The 25491-nt window shown below is 38.0% G+C and overlaps 1 protein-coding gene across 1 annotated transcript; it reads left to right on the top strand.

The window, feature by feature from the left end:
• Positions 1–600: 600 nt before the first annotated feature.
• On the top strand, positions 601–24808 carry ppl (periplakin). Its single transcript, XM_088331185.1, has 22 exons — positions 601–796; positions 3297–3396; positions 4427–4581; positions 4673–4793; positions 5023–5148; positions 5224–5265; positions 5370–5531; positions 5770–5877; positions 5959–6054; positions 7542–7664; positions 7745–7891; positions 16324–16475; positions 16567–16667; positions 17587–17744; positions 17889–18067; positions 18195–18333; positions 18494–18687; positions 18778–18928; positions 19031–19114; positions 19202–19318; positions 21551–21643; positions 21729–24808. Exons 1-22 carry the CDS (start codon positions 741–743, stop codon positions 24396–24398), a joined length of 5274 nt encoding a protein of 1757 aa, XP_088187311.1. The 5' UTR covers positions 601–740; the 3' UTR covers positions 24399–24808.
• The last annotated feature ends 683 nt before the right edge of the window (positions 24809–25491 follow it).

The raw sequence follows: 25491 nt of genomic DNA, 5'->3' as shown, positions 1-25491 counted from the left end.
TTAGAAGCCAAAACCAAACCCCACCCCATACCAGCAGATGGCACAGTTGGACTCAGCATTGCAGGACATTTACCAAAAACTATACACATATTTCAGCAGGAATTTCAATAAAACAAAGGTTATTATTACACCCGTTACATACAAATAAAAATGACTTGACTTGACAGCACAAAAACAATTCATGATTAATTGAAAATATTGATAGAAAAAATACACAATTAATATCAAATGATTCTGATATTTTTTAGGCCAGCAGAGAAGGCCTTGCAGGTCTTCACGGCCCACCACTGCCAACAAAAAATATTCAACTCAATTGCATTCTGCAGTAGGTGCATTTGTCAAGTAACATTCTTTATGCGGAACGCCCTTGTTCCTCGGTGTCCACACACACACACACACACGTTTCCTAATTTCCAGATGGACCGGCTCATCCAGTGCAATTGCAGTGTACCCGTGCATGAGCGTGTACGTTTGCCAGCACCTTTGGGTGCGAACACCTGAAATCATGCATTCAACCACGCCTTGTTTGCTGCTGCAGGCTGTCAACAAGTCAACGGTGTGGTTTGTGCAGGTAATGAGAGCAGTGTGGGAGGGGAGGCGTGGACAAAGTAAAGGGTGTGTAGACACAGTTGACATTCAGCAATCGCACGCGGGCGGCGACGGATGAACACCGGGAGAAATAGAGCCCATTTTTGGCATTGGTGTCTGACAGAAAGCCGACGACAGGTTCACCTGTCACCATGAATCGGACAAAGAAATCAAGCAAAAGTCCGGTCGTAAGTCCGGTCAAACAAACGTAAGTGGCCTTTTGAACTGACAAATGTTTATCCCTGAAGTTAAGGTTAAAATCTTTCATGACGATGTTCTAAGATGCCTTCAAGCAAACTCGGTAATATGAAACACTAAACACTCACCTACCTAATGATAGTACAACTTTAACTTGTTTTAAATCAGGGGTCTCAGACTTCAATTACTTGGGGGCCCTCAGAGCTAGGGTCTGGGTGAGATGGAACCAAAACGGGTCTTCCACAAAAAACCTCTGATAAATGGCTTTTCCTGTTCTCAAATATAATTTGTTAGCCTTTGCTTTAATGAAAGATCTAAAAAAGGAAATAATGAAGTCATTTCACGTTTATTTGTATAGTCCTTGATCACAAAAAGTATCAAAGGGCAGCACAGATTCCATGTCACGAGTTTGAGACCTCTGTTTTAAAGTGTTTGTTTGATGCCTAGAATTACTTAATTTGAATACTCATTATGAGTTTTCCCCTTTTTTTATTGCTCCAAAGGCGTAAGTTTGGTCTGAGCGAGGACATATATTTTTTTAAAGTGATCACATTATATCGTGGGGACAAGTCCCGTCAGTCCATGCCAAAAGTATGTTAAAAAAAAGATAAAAAAATGTCTTAGTGCTAAAAAAGACAATGTGAATATTAAAATGCCACCTCAACCGTTTGCATGATTTGTCCTTTTTTTTTTTTTAAAGTAAGGGTGTGTCACTATTGTAAAGTTGTGGTAACTGGTTTGATAGGTATTCAGCAGTATCACAATGAGAAATGCTTGCAGCCTCTCCCACAATAATTTAACGTATCTCAGCACGAAGCCACCAACCTCTGCCTTGTGGTATTTGGAATTTTTCTGAGCTAAATTTTCAGACATTTTCTTTCATCAACTATAGTAATAGCAGTAGTCAACTTTGAAAAGTTGCTACTATGTCTTGACAATAATCTGCAGGCAACTATAAATGGCAATTAGCAGTAAACCAGAAATTCTTACATATCTGAATGTCTGTCAGTCCAAAAAAGCAACATTGGAAAAGATAGTGACATTTTGAGTATTAGTGGTAGAGTAAGCAAACATTATAGCAAATACAATGTTAGGGGGAAATGGTACTGTTTTGCATAAGGACCTTCTTTCTAAAAGTGTAGATTTCTCAATTCAATCAACAGTTCATACTTTCTAAAAGTGTAAATTTCTCAATTCAATCAACAGTTTTTATATGAACATGTGTTCGGTGATGCATTTCCTATAACATTGTCATTGTTGACCTACGTAAAAGCAGTTTGGCAACTGCAACTACAGTACTACAAACGATGTAGGGCTTTCCCAACAAGTGTGCATGGTAACAGATGCCAATAAAGGAGTAATGATCACAACAAATGACACCATCGCCCAACCCCATGATGATTTCAATGGGCTGATTTGGGCCTCTTGTTCCCTATTAAGCCCCCCCCCCCTAGTTTTAAAATGACATAGACATTTCATGCCGAACACACAAACATGCATATATTGTCACTGAATGCTGTTCACTTGTTAGTATACTGTAATAATGCAAACCATTAACATATATACAGGGGTGAGGGGTGTAATAATATGAATCTCTTTATCAAAATTTTAACATTTTAGGACTGAAACAACTTATAAGCATTTATTAACCTTTATTTGTGCTCAAAGAAACCTGTAGATATGGCTAATTAGCCTTACCTCTTCTTCTCGAGACTTGGTCCTCTAAAATGTTAATACCAACCAAATAACTCACCACAACTTTTAGCAAAAGCACTTGTCTCATCTGTGCTACGTACTGATCTGGTTGAAAGTGATTACAATCAGATCCAATGTCAAATAAATGTCACGATGCATAAGTAATGAGTTTTCTGAAATGCTTCTTATGAAGGCAGGAAGAACGCGAAACTTGACAGCAAAACTTGTCAAACTTGTTTTTGTCTCTTTCCTATCTTTGAGCTGACACACCCTGTCCTATCACTATGACTGCTATGTTTGCAATGTGTGCAAAAGTCCATAAAGTGCTTGTAGTGATTGACTTGGCAGCCAGGAGTATGGTGGGGCTTTCCATAGAGAGAAAAAGTGGCATTCATGTAGTACACAACCATTGGAGATTGATGGTTTAGGGATATCCATATGTTTTGTACGTTTATGTAGTTGACTTACATTACAGTTACTGCAAGGATAAAAAAATTACAATTTATCAAACTTCAAGGTCAAATTTCAATGCGTTTAAGCATACACTATAAGTGCCAGAATAAAGCTTGTTAAATTTTAGGGTACTTAGACAACATAGTATTCCACAATATTTGTAACAGCACAAGATTAATCAGTTTTTTGACATCTATAAAATCACACATTACTATTTTCATGAATTAATTCAAAATTATTAAGTCCACTGGCTTTCTGTTATTTTGCTGATAGGAAAGCAGGAAATAAATACCGATACTCTCAAATCATTGAATGCTCTACTAAAATGACTAATGTTTTCTCTCTGGTTCTGTTTATTTTAGTGTAACGTCTACAGAATTGACAATTCTGATCGAGAAGCTGCAAAAGAATGCTGATAAAGTGGAAAAGAACATCTATGATGTGGAGCAGAACCTTAATAAGGTACTGGCATCTTTACACCTAACACTTTAATATTGATAATACAAAAGCGAGATTTTAACTGAACTCGAATTTTGATATCCTTGTGTTAATAATTGTGAGTTAGTCACATTGGTGGGTGTTGGAGCAAGTTGTGACTTTTTGGGTTCCAAGGACGTCCAAATTAAGAAAAAATAAAGCAGATTGTAAGGTCATTAATCAAGCCAAAGTTCAAACATTTCATATTGGCATCATCCCAGCTTAATCCAAAACACAATCCAATTGTAATGGTATTTGCGTTATACTTTTGTATTGAATACAAATAGGTGGCCACAGCGCTCTCCTTATGTATACTGGTGATGTGCACCAGACAAAGAAAAGAAACTTATATTTCAAAAAAATGTAATGCTCACTAGATAAAAATGAGACGGTTAGTATTTTGATAAATTTAAAGTAAAGTTGAGATTTTAAGATGTTTTAGTTAAAAAAAAAACAGAAACAAACCCAATTGGTAACTGAAGTAAGAGTTAAGGCAACGTCATATTTGATTAAAGGAATACAAAAGTTCATGTCATGGGAACCTGTCGTGGGTTCAAATCCAGCTCCAGACTTCCTGTGCGGAGTTTGTATGTTCTCCCCGTGCCTGCGTGGGTTTCCTCCGGGCACTCCGGTTTCCTCCCACGTTCCAAAAACATGCATTTCAGGTGAATTGGCCGGTCCAAATTGTCCCTAGGTGTGAATGAGCGAATGAGTTGTCTGTCCCTGTGTGCCCTGCGATTGGCTGGCAACCAGTTCAGGGTGTCCCTTGCCCACTGCCCGGAGATGGCTGGGATGGGCTCCAGCCCCCCGCGACCCTAATGAGGATAAGCGGTACGGCTAATGAGATGAGATGAGATGAAAAATCTCAACAAAAAGAAAACATGCATTTTTTTGTGTGGAGGATTGGTCACATTTGGAATGAAAACACTTAACATTTCATTTTGGAAGTAAAATGAAGATCCCTAGAATTCATTGTGAGTACATATATTTTTTTTTCACTCTGTCATTGCTGCAGGACGTGAGTAAGATCAACGAGGGCAAGCAACCACTATATCAGGAGGACACCAACAAGCGACTGCTCAATTCACTGGAGCTGCTCGTAGGCCTAGATGAAGATGCTGTCAACGCCAAGCGGCTTCAGCATCCTCAAGCTGAAATGATAGAACAAGAGTGAGAAATTGTCTTAATATTCTATCATATACTAAATGGCTGAATTATTGAGCATGCATGCATGTGTTTGTTTGTATGTGTTGGTATACAGTATGAAGCAGCTCCGTGAGAGAGTGAATAAACTGAGAGAGGACCATGACCGCATCTACCATCTCATGCGCACTGAGGGAGTACCCACTATCAACTGGGGAAACATGATGGACGAAAAACTGGCAAGATTTTGATTTTTTTTTTAAATACGAGCCAAACAAATTTAATGTGTTCCCAAAACAAATTGACAGTAATCCTACATTTGTATATTTATATCAAGTATTCTATATTATCTTTGTATATTTATCTTTGTGTTGAAACTTAAGATACATGCTATTAATACTCTACACCAGTAATAAACTACAATGTACATGAGTGAGGTTTGATTTTTATTTTCATGTGGTTTCCTAGGACAATCTTAGCAACAAGGGCTTCGGTCAGGACCTGCCAACTGTGGAAAATGATGTGGAGGAGCATAACATCTTCCATAGTGAAGTAGAGGCTTTGGCTCCTCACATTTCTGCTGGTGGTGATAAGGTAGCAAATAAACAAGCATACTTATTTCAGGCAAATTAAATGTCGTCCTCTTATCTTTTTTTTCTTTACTTTCAGGAATATGTCAGTGGTCTTCAGATGAAATACAACAAACTGCTGGTAGTTAAAGTGACATACATTCTGTCTCACAATTAAAATTGCATTTAGACAGCTAATGTGGAAGAACACCTATTATTATAATTATCTTAAATTCCTTTCTCTAGGCCCTTTCCAGTGATCGCCAGCGTCACCTGATGAGTCTACGTGACTACATGCAACGCTGCACCAATGAGCTTTACTGGATGGACCAGCAAGCTGATGAGAGAATCAACTACGACTGGAGTGATGGCAACCTAGACTACCCTGCCCGCCAGAGGCAGTATGAGGTACCCACCCGGGGGGATGCCTGAATGGCCAGAATTTGTCTACGTATCCATCTATGTATCCGTCTAATTCTCTGTCAATGTGTCCGTCTATGCGTCCGTCTGTCTGTCTACAAAAAAACAATAGTATGAATAAAACAATAAAAGTATGGTATCCTTTTTGGAAGGCACTCTCATGTGAGAAAATTGTATAATTCATATATTTTATTTTATAGTAACTCTCACCCTCTTGCCCAAACAGAACTTCATCGGCAAATGCCTGGAATCCAAGGAGGGAACAATAACAAAGCTTAATGAAGATGGAGAAAAGTTGATTACATCAAAACATCCAGGGTCAAATGTTATTGAAGTAAAATATTGCAATTGAATATACCGCATTTATTGACCAAATTGATACATCTTTGTTGTTAATGAATAACTCTTTCCCCAGGCTCATATGGAAGCGGTTCATGCTGACTGGAAGGAGTACCTGAATCTGCTCATCTGTGAGGAAAATCACCTAAAACACATGGATGAGTACCACAAGGTTAGACACTGACCATAAATAAGGATTATAATAATTTGACACTGGGTCATAGACAATGTTCACTCTAAGCTTGGACTAAAAGTCAGCAACATCAATCCCTAGTGTCAACCAAATAATTGGCAAACATGCTCCAAACTGACATCAAGTTACATGTTGAGTTTTTGGCAATGCTAATAATATTTGTCAAATTTTAATGAATTGACTAATGCACTATTGGAAAGGTTGCACGGCCCACACGTTATTTTTCCTCCAATTATGACATAAATTTACCATTTTTTTTTAAAGTATCATTTTTTTAAATAATTCTAACATTTGGTGGATTTATTTAGTTGGTTGCACCATACTAAACTGTATTTGATCACACTTTTTTAGTGGAAGGACAATGTTGGCAAAAACGATAATTTGCAAATTATTTGAATGTAAACACAAAACCGATAAAAGAGACCCCCATAACGTATCCTTTTCCTGTTTTTTTTCTTCTTTTTTAACTTTTCTTTCTTTATGTTTTTCTTTTTTGTTTTCTTTTTCTTAACTTTTTGTTTCTTTTCTTTAGCTTTTTACTCCTTTTTTCTCGCCTTTTTTTATTTTGTTTGTTAGTTTTCTATTTATTTTATGCGTTATTTCCTTTTTCCTTGTTTTTGACTTCTTTTTTGTTGCTTTGTTTTTCTTGCCTTATATTATAGCTTTTCTTGTGCGCTAAGAAGGTCTGGACAGTGCGCAATAACAGATCCAACAGGGTTTGTTTTCAGCCAATCAAACAGCGAGGCACAAGACAGCCGGGTCATTTTGTATCACAGACAAGCATGGCATACTAGCGACTTCACGATCAACTCAATGTGCATAGGATCGATGGGAATTGAAAAAAAGTTATATTTGTTCGGCACTAAGTGTTTTATTTTTATTACACTGCTTGCACTTTCTTTGAGTATTGTCACAGCGCCCTCGTTAGCATATGACCAAAACAAATGGAAGCACAGGTGGCGTTTCGTAATTAAAGTTAAACGGGTTAATTATTATGTCCTCTATATACCATTATTTCTCGCAAATCTCAATCTATTTCTATGTGTAGTTGGTACAGGGCTTCTGACTTCCTCATAGATTGCCATCATTTTGCATCCATTTTACGAGGTTATTAGCGTCTTTGGACACCATGATGCCATGAATATAAGTGAGATCCTTTTCTCTGTCTTTTGAGATAGGTTTGCATAATAAAGAAGAAATAATATGGCTATGCTATCAGGAATAGCGACTAAAGAGTCACTTGCAGTTGTTTCGGCCGCCCTTTTTGCTCCGTGTGTGATACATGGATACCGTAACTATTGTGGGCGTGGCTTAGCGTTCTCTGTCAATTCTAATAATTGAGCACCAGCGCAGCTTAGATGGAACATTGGTCATAGATGATCACACTTACTCAATCATGCTGACATCTACACAAAAATCATATTGTCTAACAGAACGTTTTAATGTTTATGCACGTTTCTGATTAGTATCACAAGGAGGCACGTGACACCCAGGACCTCCTGAAGCGCCTGGACACGGAGGTCAAGCAAAAGTACAATCCTGAGTTTAAGGATGTGTACCAGGTGGAGGGTCTGATTAGAGAGCTGGATGTAAGTTATTTTGGGTGTGATTGCTCATGTTTCACAATCATCTACAGTTTGCTAAAATATTTACTTATTTGCCTCTATAGGACCAATCCAAGGCCATGGATCACTTTGATGATCGTGTCAAGGCTCTTCAGAAGCGTGGCCTGCAAGTTTTGCCCCTAAAATACAGACGGGAGAACACGGCTAAACTTCTCCCTGTGGAATCACTTTGCGATTTTGACACAGATGAGGTAGGTCTGCATGCTGTCTTGTCTTTTAGGAAAGTAATTGGTACAAAGTTTAGAACAGTGTGTTGGTAAACATCTAAAAATAATTTCAATAACCTGTGAAATGGCGGTTGATACAATTTTGCCTTTGATATGTGTGTTTAGTTTGCACTTTTCTCTTTCTTGATTTAGAATAAAGAATAAGAAAATCATATTCAATGCTGAATGCTTGAAAAAATGTGGCACGGCTATGATTGACTGGTTAGTACACTTGTTTAATGTATGCTTTGGTTGTGGTTCCTGTTGATTGGTGTAGTGCATATGTGATGCCATTGTATAAGGGTAAAGGTGATAAGTATGAATATAGCAACTGGAGAGGTATCAGTTTGTTGTCTGTGCTGGGTAAGCTGTATGGAAGAGTCTTGATTAAGAGAGTGAGAGGAAGAACGAATGAGTTGGTGATTGAGGAGCAGAGTGGTTTTAGGAAAGGAAGAGGATGTGTGGATCAGGTGTTTGCAGTATGACAGGTGTGTGAGAAATATTTTGCAAAAGGTAAGGATGTTTATTCGGCTTTCATGGACTTGGAAAAGGTGTACGACAAAGTTGATAGAGTTGTGGCAGGTGATGGTAATCTATGGAGCAGGTGGAAAGTTGTTGGAAGCATTGAAGAGTTTTTATGTGAACAGCAGAGCATGTGTAAGAGTAGGGAGTGAGACAAGTGAGTGGTTCCCTGGGTTAACTGGTGTGAGACAGGGGTGTGTGATGTCACCATGGCTGTTTAATGTGTACATGGACGGTGTGGTGAGAGAGGTGAATGCAAGAGTATTTGGCAGAGGTGTAGAGATGATGGATAACAGTGGAACGGTGTGGCAGATAAGTCAGTTGTTGTTTGCAGACGACACAGCACTTGTGGCTGATTCTGAGAAAACATTGAGAAGGTTGGTAATGGAGTTTTGAAGAGTGTGTGATCGGTGTAAGTTATGTGTAAATGTTGGGAAGAGTAAGACTAAGTGTTCACGTGATGGAGTGGGCATGGTGTTAGAAATAAGGTTGCATGGACAGGTGCTGAAAGAAGTTGAAAGCTTTAGGTACTTGGGTTGTGATGTGGTGGAATGGAGTGCAAGGTATTGCACAGAGTGAATCAAGGAAGCAAGGTTTTGGGTGCTCTGAGGAGAGTGATGAGCAACAAGAGAGTATGAGTATGGTTGTCAATAGGGGACTGTATGAGAGTGTGATTGTGCCGACTGTGTTGTATGGTGCAGAGACTTGGAGCCTGAACGCAGATTAGAGAAGGAAATTAAATTTTTTTTAGATGAAGTGTGAGGTTTGAGGAGTATGTTTGGAGTGACAATATTGGATAGATTGAGAAATGAAATTGTGAGAGACAGAACTGGAGTAGTAGTAGAACTGAGCAAGAGTGTGGATAAGGGAGTACTCGGTTGGTTCGGACACATGGAGAGGATGGATGAGGAGAGAATGTTGAAGAGGGTCTACAGAGCAGAAGTAAATGGAAGGAGACCAAGAGGATGACTGCGATTGACATGGATGGATGGTGTTATGAGTGCACTGCAGGAAAGAGGTCTAAATATAGTAAAAGCTAGAGCTCTCGTTGGTGATAGGAATGAGTGGAGAGGTGTTGTAAAAGGATAGTGGGATGTTTAGACCAGTGTTTTTCAACCAGTGTGCCAAGGCACACTAGTGTGCCGTGAGAGATCGTCAGGTAAGCCGTGAGAAACAATCAAATGTCACTTTTTAAAATTTTATAAAACATTTATGAATCATTTTCTGCAATTATTACGTCATTGTCAAGTGTCTGTGTGGTAAAAAAAATGGGAGTATTATAAATTATAATTATATTTTAATTAAACGTACTGTTCAGTGTCATTGTATAACATTTTTGGTTAGTAGAGTGCCGCAAAATTTTTACAATGTCAAAAAGGTGACCTGGCTCAAAAAGGTTGAAAAACACTGGTTTAGACGCGTTCTAAGGGATGGGCTGGGCACCTGTATGATGCGGCAGGGGTAAACCAGTAAAAGCTGTCAGGCCCTGCTGTTGAACAGATGAGTGTATTGTGTCACCCTGACCCGAGTGACATGGCCGCTTTTTTTGTGTCCCGTTTCATGACCAACTTGGGTGCCGAGATGCTTAACTTGTTTGGGTGTTTGGGCATTTGGGTTGGCCATGGTCCAAAAAATGTGTGTTTTTTGCTACTTTTTCCCTTTTTTATTTTCTTTGTTTTTGTTTGTGTTTGTCTTGCTGTCGGTCACTCCTCTTGAGGGATATGACTAGGGTAGATGGATAGAAATTCAATGCAAAGAAGAACATGCGATTTTCTCTTTAGCAGAGAGGACGAGCAACCGTTAAATAGTTTCTGCTACATAATGGAACGCACACAAAGAAGTTCATCTCATATCATCTCATTAGCTGCACCGCTTATCCTCAGTAGGGTCGCGGGGGTGCTTGAGCCCATCCCAGCCATCTCCGGGCAGTGGGGAGGGGACACCCTGAACTGGTTGCCAGCCAATCGCAGGGCACATGGGGACAGACAACTCACTCGCTCAGTCACATCTAGGGACGATTTGGACCGGCCAATCCACCTGAAATGTATGTCTTTGGAATGTGGGAGGAAACCGGAGTGCCCGGAGGAAACCTACGCAAGCACGGGGAGAACATACAAACTCCGCACAGTAAGGCCGCTAGCTGGATTTGAACCCACACAGGAGGTTCCCACGACCTCAGAACTGTTCAAGTTCATATAATGATAAAATGTATTCCTTTTCTATAGGATTTGTTGCATTTTAATGTTGCAAAATTTTATATATATATATATATATATATATATATATATATATATATATATGTATATGTATATATATATATGTATATGTATATATATATGTATATGTATATGTATATATATGTATATATATATATATGTATATGTATATATATATATGTATATATATATGTATATGTATATATATATATGTATATATATATATGTATATGTATATATATATATGTATATATATATATGTATATGTATATATATATGTATATGTATATGTATATGTATATGTATATGTATGTATATGTATATATGTATATGTATGTATATGTATGTATATGTATATATATATATGTATGTATATATATGTATATGTATATATATATATGTATATGTATATATATATATGTATATATATATATATGTATATGTATATATATGTATATGTATATATATGTATATGTATATATATGTATATGTATATGTATATGTATATATATATATATATATATATATGTATATATATATATATATGTATATATATATATGTATATGTATATACTGGACTGTCTCAGAAAATTAGAATATTGTGATAAAGTTCTTTATTTTCTGTAACGCAATTAAAAAAACAAAAATGTCATACATTCTGGATTCATTACACATCAACTGAACTATTTCAAGCCTTTTATTATTTTAATATTGCTGATTTTGGCTTACAGCTGAAAAAAACTCAAAAATCCTATCTCAAAATATTAGAATATCATGAAAAAGTATACAAGTAGGCTATTCAACTAATCACCTGAATCATCTAATTAACTCGAAACACCTTGCGAGGTTTCCTGAGCCTTAAAAACACTCAGCTTGGTTCAGTAAACTAAATCACAAGTATGGGGAACACTGCTGATCTGACTGCTGTCCAGAGGACCATCATTGATACCCTCCATCAGGAGGGTAAGACACAAAAAGAAATTTCTCAAAGAGCAGGCTGTTCACAGAATGCAGTTTCAAAGCATATCCACAAAAAGTCTGTTGGAAGGGAAAAATGTGGCCGGAAACGCTGCACAACCAAGAGAGATGACCGCAGCCTTAACAAAATTGTGAAGAAGAGCCCCTTCCAGAATTTGGGGGAGCTTCAAAGACAGTGGGCTGAAGCTGGAGTCCAGGTATCAAAAGCCACAGTTCACAGACGTGTCCGGGAAATGGGCTACAATAGCCGTATTCCCATGGTCAAGCCACTTCTGAACTCAAGACAACGGAAGAAGCGTCTGACTTGGGCTATGGAGAAGAAGCACTGGACAGTTGCAGAGTGGTCTAAAGTCCTCTTTTCAGACAAAAGCAAGTTTTGCATTTCATTTGGAAGTCAAGGCGCCAGAGTCTGGAGAAAGGCTGGAGAGGAGCAAAATCCAAGTTGCTTGAAATCCAGTGTGAAGTTCCCACAGTCAGCAATGGTTTGGGGAGCCATGTCAGCTGCTGGTGTTGGTCCACTGTGTTTTATCAAGTCCAGAGTAAATGCAACTGTGTACCAAGAGATTTTAGAGCACTACATGCTTCCATCTGCTGAAAAGCTCTATGAAGATGAGGATTTCATTTTCCAGCATGATCTGGCACCTTCCCACAGTGCCAAAACCACCAGTAACTGGTGCACTGACCATGGCATCACTGTCCTTGATTGGCCTGCTAATTCCCCTGACCTGAACCCCATCGAGAATTTGTGGGGTATAGTTAAGAAGATGAAAGACACCACACCTGCAAATGCAAATGAGCTGAAGGCCGCTATCGAAGCATCCTGGGCATCAATAACACCTCAGCAATGCCACAGGCTGATTGCCTCCATGCCACGCCGGATTGATGCAGTAATCCATGCAAAAGGATTCCCAACCAAGTACTGAGTGCATCAATGGACATTTTCAAATGTTTGATTTAGTTTTGCTGTTATAAAATTATTTTTTTACTTGGTCTGAGGAAGTATTCTAATATTTTGAGATAGGATTTTTGAGTTTTCTTAAGCTGTAGGCCAAATTCAGTAATATTAAAATAATAAAAGGCTTGAAATAGTTCAGTTGATGTGTAATGAATCCAGAATGTATGACATTTTTGTTTTTTTAATTGAATTACGGAAAATAAAGAACTTTATCACAATATTCTAATTTTCTGAGACAGTCCAGTATATATGTATATGTATATATATGTATATATATATATGTATATACATATGTATATATATGTATATGTATATATATATATATATATATATATATATATGTATATGTATATGTATGTATATATATGTATATGTATGTATATATATGTATATGTATGTATATATATGTATATGTATGTATATATATGTATGTATATATATGTATATGTATGTATATATATGTATATGTATGTATATATATGTATATGTATATGTATGTATATATATGTATATGTATGTATATATATGTATATGTATGTATATATATGTATGTATATATATATATGTATGTATATGTATATATGTATATGTATGTATATGTATATATATATGTATATATATATATGTATATATATATATGTGTGTGTGTGTAAGGCGCAGTGGTTAGGGCGTGTGCGGCACAGTTTTGAGGTCATGAAATCGAACTTTCCTGTGTGCCACCTTCTTCCACATGTTTGGTGTGTCTCCCAGGTGGCTTGTGGCAAACTTTAAATGACACTTTTTCTGGATATCTTTAAGAAATGGCTTCCTTCTTGCCACTCTTCCATAAAGGCCAGATTTGTGCAGTATACGACTGATTGTTGTCCTATGGACAGATTCTCCCACCTCAGCTGTAGACCTCTGCAGGTCATCCAGAGTGTTCATGGGCCTCTTGGCTGCATCTCTGATCAGTTTTCTCCTTGTATGAGCTAGAAGTTTAGGAGGACGGCTCGATCTTGGTAGATTTGCAGTGGTCTGATACTCCTTCCATTTAATCATTTTTGCTTGCACAGTGCTCCTTGGGATGTTTATAGCTTGGTAAATCTTAATGTTTCCAAATCCAGCATTTAACATCTCCACAACAGTATCTTGGACCTGCCTGGTGTGTTCCTCGTTCTTCATGATGCTCTCTGTGCTTTAAACAGATCTCTGAGACTATCACAGTGCAGGTGCATTGATAGAGAGACTTGATTACAGACAGGTGGATTCCATTTATCATCGTTAGTCATTTAGATCTACATTGAATCATTCAGAGATCCTCATTGAACTTATGCACAGAGTTTGCTATACTGAAAGTAAAGGGGCTGAATAATTTTACACACCCACTTTTTTGTTTATTATTTGTTAAAAAAGTTTAAAATATCCAATAAAGTGTGTTCCACTTCCTGATTGTGTCCCACTTATTGTTGATGCTTCACAAGAAATTCCAGTTTTATATCTTGATGTTGGAAGTCTGAAATGTGGCAAAAGGTCACAAAGTTCAAGAGGGACAAATAGTTTCGCAAGACACTGATATATATACAGCGCATCCGGAAAGTATTCACAGCGCTTCACTTTTTCCACATTTTGTTATGTTACAACCTCATTCCAAATTGTATTAATTTAATCTCTTATCTCAAAATTCTACACAAAATACTCCATTATGACAATGTGAAAAAGTTTTTTTTTTTCCTTTTTTTTTTACTTTTTAAAAATTTATTAAAAATAGAAAACTAAGAAATCACATTTACATAAGTATTCACAGCCTTTGCTTAATACTTTGTTGATCCACCTTTGGCAGCAAATACAACCTCAAGTCTTTTTGAATATGATCCCACAAGTTTAGCACACCTATCCTTAGGCAGTTTTGCCCATTCTTCTTTGCAATAAGTCTAAAGCTCAATCAGGTTGGATGGGAGACGTTTGTGCACAGCCTTTTTCAAAGTTATTTTATAAAATTGTGAAAAATATTGCTATGGAGAATAGTGAGTCTTGCGTATTTTGCAGACTAAGCTGGGCAAAGAGGCATGTTCACCCTTTCAAATTGCTGTAGGTGCTTTGCTAAAGCTTATGGGGCGGGGGTCGCCAAACCCGTTCCCACGGGCCCGTTCTAAAAATAGACAGAAACAGAAAAATAGACCTAATATCAATTTCTAAAATGTGATTAAATTGTGGTTCGATTTTTTTGGGGGGGAATTGCATTTGCAGTGATAAATTAAAAACTATAAGTATGAAAAATATCTAAAAAAAACTTTACAAAAAATCAAAGTAGCAGAGTTTGATAATCTGAGAAGGGTGACGTAACACGAGGCAGAGGTGAGCGCGCATGACAATCGCAGACTTGATTTTCACGTCGCGAAGGAGTGCAAATCGATTTCTACATACATAAACAAAGCGGATCGAGGAAGAACCCAAAATGGAAGGAGGAATTATTTTTTTAATTAATGTGAAAGAAAACTCTCTGTGTCCTATTTGCAGAGCAACTGTGGCTGGAGCAAAGTGGAGTGCCACTTCAGCACTTGTCACAAAGGCTTCCATCATACCGTAATTACCCACTCGGCAGCGCACCACTAACAGAAAAGGCCCACGAGTTGAATCCAACTTTGGGCAAAGGACAGTCTTTTTTTTTTTTACCAGGCCAGTAAAAAAAAAAAACTCATAAAGCAACCGTAGCCTCTTTTAAAGCCACACCATTTTTGGTAAAGTGGATGGAAGAAGGCATTTTCAGACTGGGAGGTTCTTTGAGAGGCAAACAAACAAATGACAATGTTGTTGGTGGCAATAGTTTAGTGCCATGGCAGAGATGGAATTCAAATATTGAAAAACTGTTAAAAATGTATTACTGAGATTAAAATGTTTTATTTTAATGGCTGCACCTTTAGTGATTAGTAAAATTGTTTTATGTAAATAATAAAATATTTTTTTTGTTCCTACAAAATGTATCATTTGTACAAAAACTGAAAAGAGTTTATGAAACTGAAACTGATGATAGCATCATGAAAAATTGAAGGTGATTTTCTGAAAAATGTTGTGACCATTTTTTTTTGGTTTCATTTTGAGCATTTGTAATCGAAACAATTGGAAAGGTAAGAAGAAATAAAAAATTACATGTTGTTTATAAGAGTTAGTTTATATGTTTCCTACCTTGTTGAATCATTCTGTATAATTATTATATATTAAAAATCAGTTACCAGGTAAAAAATCAGTAAACTATAAAATAAATTAATCAATTAATTAAACGAAAGTTCTTGTTTCGGGGGTGCGTTATCAAGGTGCCCTATGTGTTACTCCGTGCCCTTGAAGTTGCTCTCGGGCTCAAAAAGGTTGGAGAACCCTGTTCTCCAGGTTTTGAAGTTTGTTATGTGGCTTTTCATCATAAAATATCTCAACAATTAATATAGATTTTATGGGGCTTCATTAAACGTAATGAAGGATTATTTTGCAATTTATAACCAAAATGGGTCAGTTGGTGCGACATCTTGACTGTAAACAGTAGTTAAAAATGTGTCCTACATATATACTTGACCGTGCCTTTAATTCTGTCAGTGTTGTCTTGGTTTTGCACGTGCGACAATCTGCTCTGAAAGTAAGTAATTACACAATGTCTATTTTATCTTCTAATCATATGTACTCACGACAAGAGCCATATATGGTTTGCCATAAGTTCCCAACCCCTGACTTAGAGAGTTTCTACCTATAATTTAATGACCTGTTTTGAAACGGTGCAGGGGCAAATTGTTCGAGGGAACAGATACACTCTGCTTCGCAACAATGGAACCAAGTGGGATGTGAAGGACGCAGCAGGCCAAAAATTCACTGCTCCAGCCGTCTGTTTCATTATTCCCCCGACAGACCCTGAAGCAGTGGCCCTTGCTGACAAGTGAGTTAGTATTGTTTAACAAATTCCTAATATACGTTGGAATCATGATATAGAGCTTTAACTGTTGCAATGATTTGCCTTAACACAATAGCTTGGCTGGTCAACAAAATGCTCTCAAGCACAAAATGGGAGACAGCAAAGCAGGATTGTTGAAGCGCTTTGATGAGCTGAAAAAATCCAGTGGTGGGGCAGGTAAACCCGACATTTTATTCCCAGCTTTCACAACTTTCAAGTCGGTAACAATTTCCCATCTTAATTTTAGAATCAACTTCCTGGATATCTCAATCATTATACGTGTTTCATTCTCTTCTAGAAAATAAATAAGTTCGGGCTGAAGCCATTTGTGTTGGTTAAAAGTCCACCAGCTTCTGTCCCCCCAAAAATCTTTCCTCTATACCAAATGTACTAATGACTTCTAAATCACCCCCACCCTTTCCTTACCAACAATTTATCTGCAATAAACCAGGATCCAATCAACGACTTTGTTCTTTCTATCTTTTGCACGTCAAAAAGTGTAATTCCAATTGTTCCACAACCCGAAATTCTGACTTTTACCTGACTATTGTCTGTATGGCAGCTTTATTCCTCTGCCTCTAAGGCCAGATTCCCACCACAGAAGAATAAGTTCACATTTCTGCCGCTACTGATGGTCTAAAAAGACGCACTGAGTTGTGCCAACCTCACAAAAGATCATCTTAAATACTATCCTACTTTGTGTAATGGGATGTTGGTCACCTGGAGGGCACTCTTGGTATACTCAGAAAGCAGTTTGAACAAATATTGCTTCTTATTGTGACAATTAAAAAAAAGCAAAATAAAATGTGTATAGTTCATTTGTGATGTGCTGTTTGTGTTAAGTGGTTGCAAACCCCACAGTGCACATTCATTACTGTTATTTCTGTGATTGTTTCTCTCCTAACATACGGCATCCAAGTTTGGAAGTGGGTTTATTCCTTTAAAATCTTGTCATTAGATCAAGGCTTATCTGGGCTAGGGCCTGGCTTACAGTTTCCACAATATCACAAATCAAAGCATGACGCAACTATCCATCTAAGTTACTGGAAATGACCACGAAATAATAGTCAGCAAAATGTATTGTAACTGCCATCAGACAAGCAGGAGCAGCAGTGCCGCCAGTTGATGGCTGGACTCGATCAGGTTGCCAGAGACATGGATATGCAAGAGAAGGCTATTCAAACCCGACTGCGCCCACCGCTGGAGCTGAAGAAGCCTCTGCAGGATAGCAGTGACCGCCTGCAGGATTTGAGGGTAATTACTGTACTGCAACTGTTGTATTCCACTCTAAATGAAATATATTCAAAATGTGTTTGTCACTGCTATTTTAAATACTTTTTTTTTTTTTTACATTTTAAAAAAATGCTTGTATTTTTGCACTTTTTTTCATTTCTCCAGGATATTGACATTGCAATTCATAAAATTGAGCCAGAAAAAACTTCCAAAGTGCAAGAAGCAAAGAACTTTTTGGTCTCAAACCCGACATGTGCCAGCGCTCCTTACCTTCACAGTAAAGCAGATGATGTCAACAAGAAGTACAATTACTTAGAGCAGCTTCTTCAATACTCTCAGGAAAAGTATGACATATCATTCATCTAATCAATCTCACTTATCATGGGAAAATTATTAATGTGATTTTGTTCTATTGACTCCTCTTCAAGGTTTAGATTTTAGTAAACAATCAGTAAACCTTACTTTCCTCAGAATGAAGAATTCCAACCAACTGGAGGGCTCTCTTCAGAATGGAAAGACTGCACTGTCCAACTATGAGAACAGGCTGGCTAGGGAGGATGTTGCTCCTCCTGACTTAGGGTCTTTGGAGAAAACACAGCGCGAGCTTGCAGTATGATTATACTTTGTTTCTACATTTACTGTGATATATTGTTTAAGGGATTTACTCCACCTTTTTTTCCTTTTGAGATTCTAAACCGTTGTCAGCAGTAGCTTTTGTCTTAGTGTCGCTCTTTACATAAAATAACAGACTATATTGTGTACACTGACAGGAAATTGCCTCAGACCTAAGAGCCAAGAGGGGAGTGGTCAATGAAACTGAGCAGAACCTGCGTTTGGCCAAAAACAGCGCTGACCAAATGGCCATAAAATTCCAAGAGCATTGTCCTGACATCGAGAGGCAGGAAGCTGATGTCCAGAAGCTTAACAAGCGCTTCAATATCCTTAACAATCAGCTCGACACCAGGTCAAAGCTTTTTGAGAAAGAAAAATTTATAAAAGAACTCAATGTATTATATTTAATGCATTTATCACTCTCCTTTAAACAATGTCACAGGTCTCAAAATTTGCAGAGAGCAAAGATGGCATACAATAATTACCGCAATGACTATACTAACATGAACAACTGGCTTGCTCGTATCCCAAACTATGAACCATTGGCAACTGATGACTTAAAGCAACTTGAGATCAAACTTAAAAATCAAAGGGTAAGCACAGTTTGCTGACTGTTGGAAAAAAAAACATTTTTTCTCTGAAGCATGATTACACAACCCCAAGCATAATTTATTATTTTGCTTCCTTATCCATAGAACCTATTATCAGATATTGCAAGAAAGGAACCTGACATGAACAATCTTTCAAAAAATAGTCGACTTTATCAGCAAGCTATCAAAGTAAGTGTTTGTTTTTGGTCACATCAGAAATTGTTTACATTAATGGAAATAATTAATAATCGTAATTTTTCTGATGGATCTTTATAGGACTACGAGGGAGAAACAGAGAAGTTCCGATCTATTTTAGACCTTGATGATGGACTTGTACCTCAGACTTACAAGCGGAGCAGAATGGAGTCCCCTGCACTGGTAGTCAAAGCAGAGGTGAAGCATGTTGTATTAATTTAGCAATCCTGTAGTTCATTTTTCCAAGAATATTGATGATATATATATATATATATATATATATATATATATATATATATAGTCATATGCGAAAGTTTGGGCACCCCTGATCATTTTCAAGATTTTCCTTTATCAATCATTGGTTGTTTGGATCAGCAATTTCAGTTAAATATATCAAATAGCAGACCAGAAATGATATCTGAGAAGTGAAATGAAGTTCATATGATTTACAGAAAGATTGCAATAATTTCATAGAATTTACAGAAAGTTTGCAATAATTGCATAAACAAAAGTAGGCAGGTGCACAAATTTGGGCACCCGAACAGAAAAATGTCCTCAATATTCAGTAGATCTTTCTTTTGCAGAAAAAATAGCCTCTAAACGCTTCCTATAGCTTCTAATGAGGGTCTGGATTCTGGTTGAAGGTATTTTTGACCATTTTTCTCTACAAAACATCTACACTTCAGAGAGGTTTGATGGTTTCTGACCATGGACAGCCCGCTTTGAATCACACCACAGATTTACAATAATATTCAGGTCTGGGGACTGACATAGCCATTCCGGAACATTGTACTTGTTCCTCTGCATGAATGCCTTAGTAAAATTTGAGCAGGGTTTGGGGTCGTTGTCTTGTTGAAGTATCCAGCCCAGGCGCAACTTCAGCTTTGTCACTGATTCTAGAACATTGTTCGCAAGAATCTGCTGATACTGACTGGAATCCATGCGACCTTCAACTTTAACAAGATTGTCAGTACTTGCACTGGCCACACAGCCCCACCACCACCAAATTTCACTATGGGTAGCAAGTGTTTGTCTTGGAATGCTGTGTTTTTCTTCTGCCATGCATACGGCCTCTTGTTATGTCCAAATAACTCAATTTTAGTTTCATCAGTCCACAGCACCTTATTCCAAAATGAAGCTGGCTTGTCCAAAAGTGCTGTAGCATACCTCAATGTTTATGGCACGTGCGCAGAAAAGGCTTCTTCCGCATTACTGTCCCATACAGCATCTCCTTGTGCAAAATGTGCTGAATAGTTGAACGATGCACAGTGACACCATCTGCAACAAGATCATTTTGTAGGTCTTTGGAGCTGGTATTTGGGTTGAGTTTGACTGTTCTCACCATCGTTTGCCTCTGCTTATCTGAGATTTTTCTTGGCCTGCTACTTCGGGCCTTAACTAGAACTGTGCTTGTGTACTTCCATTTACTCACTATGTTCCTCATAATGGAAACTGACAGCTGATATCCCTGAGCTAGCTTTTTGTATCCTTCCCCTGAACCATGATGTTGAACAATCTTGGTTTTCAGGTCATTATACAGTTGTTCTGAGGCTCCCATGTTGCCATTCTTCAGAGAAGATGCAAAGAGGAGAACATCTTGCAAATGGCCCCCTTAAATACCCTTTCTCGTGTTCACCTGTGTATGAAGGTCAACGGTCAATGAGCATACCAAAAAAATGTTGTGTTCCAATAATTACTGCTAAAGTTATTCAAATCAATAAAACAACAAGGGTGCCCAAATTTATGCACCTGCCTAATTTTGTTGAAGTTATTATTGCACACTTTCCGTAAATCCTATGAACTTAATTTCACTTCTCAGATATCACTGTTTGTCTGCTATATGATATATTTAACTGAAATTGCTGATCCAAACAACCAATGATATATAAAGGAAAATCTTGAAAATTATCTTGTGTGCCCAAAATTTTGCATATGACTGTGTGTGTGTGTGTATATATATATATATATATATATATATATATATATATAATTACACACACATCCTCAACATTATTATATCATTAGGACACATTACCAGCTCTGGTATAAATGGAAGGGAGAGGAAGGTAGCTGCCCATAGGGTGGCTGCAGAATGAGCATCTTGCTGGCTCTGGAGTAGGAGAGAGGAGTTTAGCTGGGGACCAGGAAAATTGGCAGTGACTGGCCATCACTGCCTGCCCACCAACTCGAGGGCGTGGTTTAGGGTTGAAACGCCCAGTGACAGTTGGACACCACCTGATGACATCTTCTCTTGGTTGAAGGCTACATTCATTATTTGAGCGACTGCAAAGTTAGCACTGATTAGAAGTGTAGGTAATAGTATAAATATATATATATATATAAAAAAATTGGCATCTTGTGTGTGCGTGTGTGTGTTTTACACTAAATATTTTTTTATGCTGTTCCAATGGTGTTTCTCCCCCTTTTAAGGAAGCTGTTATTGAGGCCAAATACACTGAGGTGAACACTCTAAACAAGCAAAGACTGCAAAATCTTGAGTTTGCTCATAGCCTTCTCAACCAGGTGACGTTTTACATGACAGTGGACTCAAGTAATATCATAAATACTTTCACAAATGCTGAAATAATAGTGTGCACTCCCTTTTTAGCAACCAGATATTCCTTTGATCCAGTCAACAAATCTGCAGTCGGTTAACACTGCCCCAGGAGGGGAGCTCTGGAGAATCAAAAAGCAGTTGCAAGATGAGATCCAGAGGAGAGAGCAGTTGGATAAAGAAATAGAGATAATCCAGACTGACATATATGTCCTAGAAGGACAGAAGCCTCAGGATACCATTGTCAAGAAAGAGTTAATTAAAAAAGTCCCGGACCCTCAGCTAGATGAGGAAGTGTATAAGGTTCAGCAGAAGCTTTCAGAGGAGCGTCGTCTTACGCATGTCATGGAGAATGACCTGGAGGTACTGAAATTGAAACTGCGTGGTCTCGAAACTGAGGTCAAGGAAGGAGCACAGCAATACATGGTGAAAGAAGTTCTCAGAATTGAAAGAGACCGTGGTCAAGAAGAGGAGATGCGAAAACTTCGAGAAGAATTAGATGAGCTCAGGAGGCAGAAGTTGATTAAAGACAATGAGCTTATTCAGATACAAAAGCAAGTGACGATCCTGGGCGAAGAAAAGAACAAAGAGCAGGAAGTAATTAAAGAAGAGGAGGTCATAAAAGTACAAAATGACCCACAACTTGAAACAGAATATAGACTTCTCCTAAACAGAAAACAAAAAGAAACTGACGGGAGGAAGCAACTAGAAGATGAATTGAAATTCCTTCAAGAGAAACTCCGCAGGCTAGAAAAGGAAAAGGCAATGGCAGAAGAAAAGATTTCCATCAAGGAAGTGCTTAAAGTAGAGAAAGATGCTGCCCTGGAAAGGGAGGTAGAAAACCTTAGGAGGCAGTATGAAGATGAAAAGGCCAAACGGAGATCATCCCAGCGAGAAAAGACTGATCTTCAAAGGAAAATTGCAAGTCTAGAGGAGGAAAAGTCCAAGGTTGTGATCCAAGAGAAAATGCGGGAAATTGTCCGCCCTGACCCTAAGGCCGAGAACGAGGTAGCCAATCTACGACTTGAACTTGTTGAGCAACAGAGGCGTTACAAAGATGCAGAAATGCAACTTCGATCCCTTCAGGATGAGGTGACTTTGCTCAAGAACAGGGGACCTCTAGTCGAGGTCAAGGAGATCATTAAAGAGGTAATAAAGTACAAGACGGATCCACAGACTGAAAGAGAACTTGAAAGACTTCGTAATGAAATTGTTGACAAAACTCACCAGTCTGAAAAATTTGAAATGGAGATCCGCCAACTTAATGATGAAATTCATAGATGGAAAGATATGAAACCTCAAATACAGACCAAAGAGGTTGTCAATGAAGTACTCCAATACAGAGAGGATCCAAAAACTAAGGACGAGGTTGAGATGCTTAAAAGAAAACTTGCTGATGAGCAATCGAAACGCCTCGAACTTGAGAGAGAAAGGTCATCGCAAGAAGAAAAGATCAGATTGAGGAAGATAGATCTGTCTCAAGTCCGAGAAAAATTTGTTCAGCAGGAAGTAGTGAAGATGGAAGAAGATGCTCTGCTTCGATCGGAATGTGAAACCTTCCTACAAAATATTAACAATGAACAAAGACAAAAGGATAATCTGAAAGCAGAACTCTACCAATTGCAAAGACTGAAGGCAGACATGGACATGCAGTTGGAGGAACTTGAGCGTGAACGTAAGGCAAGACGCGAAGCTGAAATAGAGATCCAGAGGCTTCGCGTCAGACTTACTGAGCTGGAGATGCGAGATAAAGAAAATCGTGAGAAGGTGACTGTCAAACAAAAGGTTGTCCTGCAGCAGGATCCCCAACAGGAAAAGGAACATTCTATTCTAAAACTTCAGCTGGATGAGGAGAGACACAAACGCATTTTGCTTGAGAAAGAACTGAATGCACTGATCCAGCAGCAGGTCACCTTGGAGAAGATGGATGTGAAGGAAAGAGTTGTCCGCACAGAAAAAGTCCAGGTTGAGAAAGATCCAGAGGCTGAATTTGAGATTGAGAATCTGAAGAGAACTCTGGAAGAGGAGAAAAGGAGAAAAAGAGAACTTGACCAAGAGTTGGTAGCTATCACTTCCAGGCTCTCAGAAATTGAATTTTCCAACACCAAGTCAACTAAGGAGTTGGATTACATCCGAGATGAAAGTAGCCACTTGCAGCAAGAAAACCAAAGACTTCAGAATGAAATTCGCAAGCTTCGTTCTGAGATTGATATCACCAGTAAAGAAACTCAGCTTATCACTGAGTCTGCACCTAGAGAAGATGGAAAGAACCTGGAGTTGAGGCTAGATTCTCTACAGAGAGAACTTGCAGAACTCCGTGCTATAACCGTTAAAAAAGATGAGGAGATAGAGAGGCTACAAAAGAATCTGTCGGCTGTTAGAATGAAGAGAGAACAGAGAGAAAGTCACCTACGTAGGTCTATTGTTGTTATTGACCCAGACACAGGAAAAGAAATGCGACCAGAAGAAGCCTTTAAGCTTGGCCTGATTGACTGGAAGATGTTTGTCAACCTTCAAAGTCAGGAGTGTGACTGGGAAGAGATCACAGTCAAAGGTCCTAAGGGAGAATCATCTGTACTCCATGATAGGAAGTCAGGAAAAAAATTCTCCATTGATGATGCTTTGAGTCTTGGCCACATCACAAATCATCAGCTTCAGCAGTACATGAACAAGCAACTAACCATCCAGGAGTTTGGTGCACTGGTGTCGGGAAAGAACAAGTAAAGTGATTAACAAAATTCTGGTTGATTTCAGAAAAATACATGTATTAGTTGAATATTTTTAATGTGTTTTTTTTCTTGCTCCTGGTGAAATGGCTCCCCTGACCCCACACTACTTTTACTACTTTTTCTACTTTTTAATGTGCACTTTGTATTTACTTGCCTAATCATATTGTTGAATTCAACACAGTTATAACCAAAATGATCTACATTAAATATAGTCTTGGAAAAAATGAAAATTGCAGATCTTGAACGACTATAGTGGGTAAAAGGGTTCATAACTCTTTTTTTTTCTCTCTCTGATTCTTCAAATTCAATGCATTAGGACACATGTATATTTCCATTATTTGTGGGATTTTCCAGGAAATCAAATGTATACTTTACCTGTGATAAAATAAAAGTCCAGTAAACCGATGAGCGGGTTTTTTTTCTTTATGGGCACTTTTGAAACCCTGAGTGGTTTTTAATGCTCATTTTTTAACAAATGAATGATGACATCACCTCAAATCGGCCTTATTCCACCTATTCAGTTATTTTTTTCTATTTGGTTGTCCATTGAAGTAACCGAATTACAGCCCTATGCAAGAAATTTAGAGCCTAAAGCAAAAAAAAATGTAGTAGTGCAAACTCCACATACAAAAGTTCTCATACACTTAAATTTCCAATCTTACTGTGTTATGTACTTGCGGACTTCCGATTTTGGAATTTCAGGCCAAGCACTGATTGAAAATTATTTTCAACCCGAAGCATTTGTCCTTTTCAGCTTACTGCAAGCGGCCAAATGGCCTTCCCATGACATATGTTAAAACATATATTTGGATCTTATTTGGCCTTTTTAAGTCACGTTCTACAATTTATCAATAGAAACAGTCTTTATGAACAATAGGGCCACACACTATTAAAGAGGTTTTGTTCATTTGTAAAAGCTATAAAATTCAAAGGAAGCTGAAAGTAATCCACATGAAAGCTAGTGAATTGTATATATTTTTTAGTAACTACAGTTAATCACAAGATGTGGTCCTTAAAAAACACATCTGTAAATACAAAGGACCACACACGTTCAACAATTGGGGGTGATGATGCATGCAGTTACTGCA

The sequence above is a fragment of the Urocampus carinirostris genome, chromosome 1 (assembly GCF_059441175.1).
Source record: "Urocampus carinirostris isolate Australia breed hairy pipefish chromosome 1, RoL_Ucar_1.0, whole genome shotgun sequence".
NCBI lineage: Eukaryota > Metazoa > Chordata > Actinopteri > Syngnathiformes > Syngnathidae > Urocampus > Urocampus carinirostris.
Note: the sequence above shows the minus strand (reverse complement) of the source record. Positions and strands in the feature narration are given on the sequence as shown.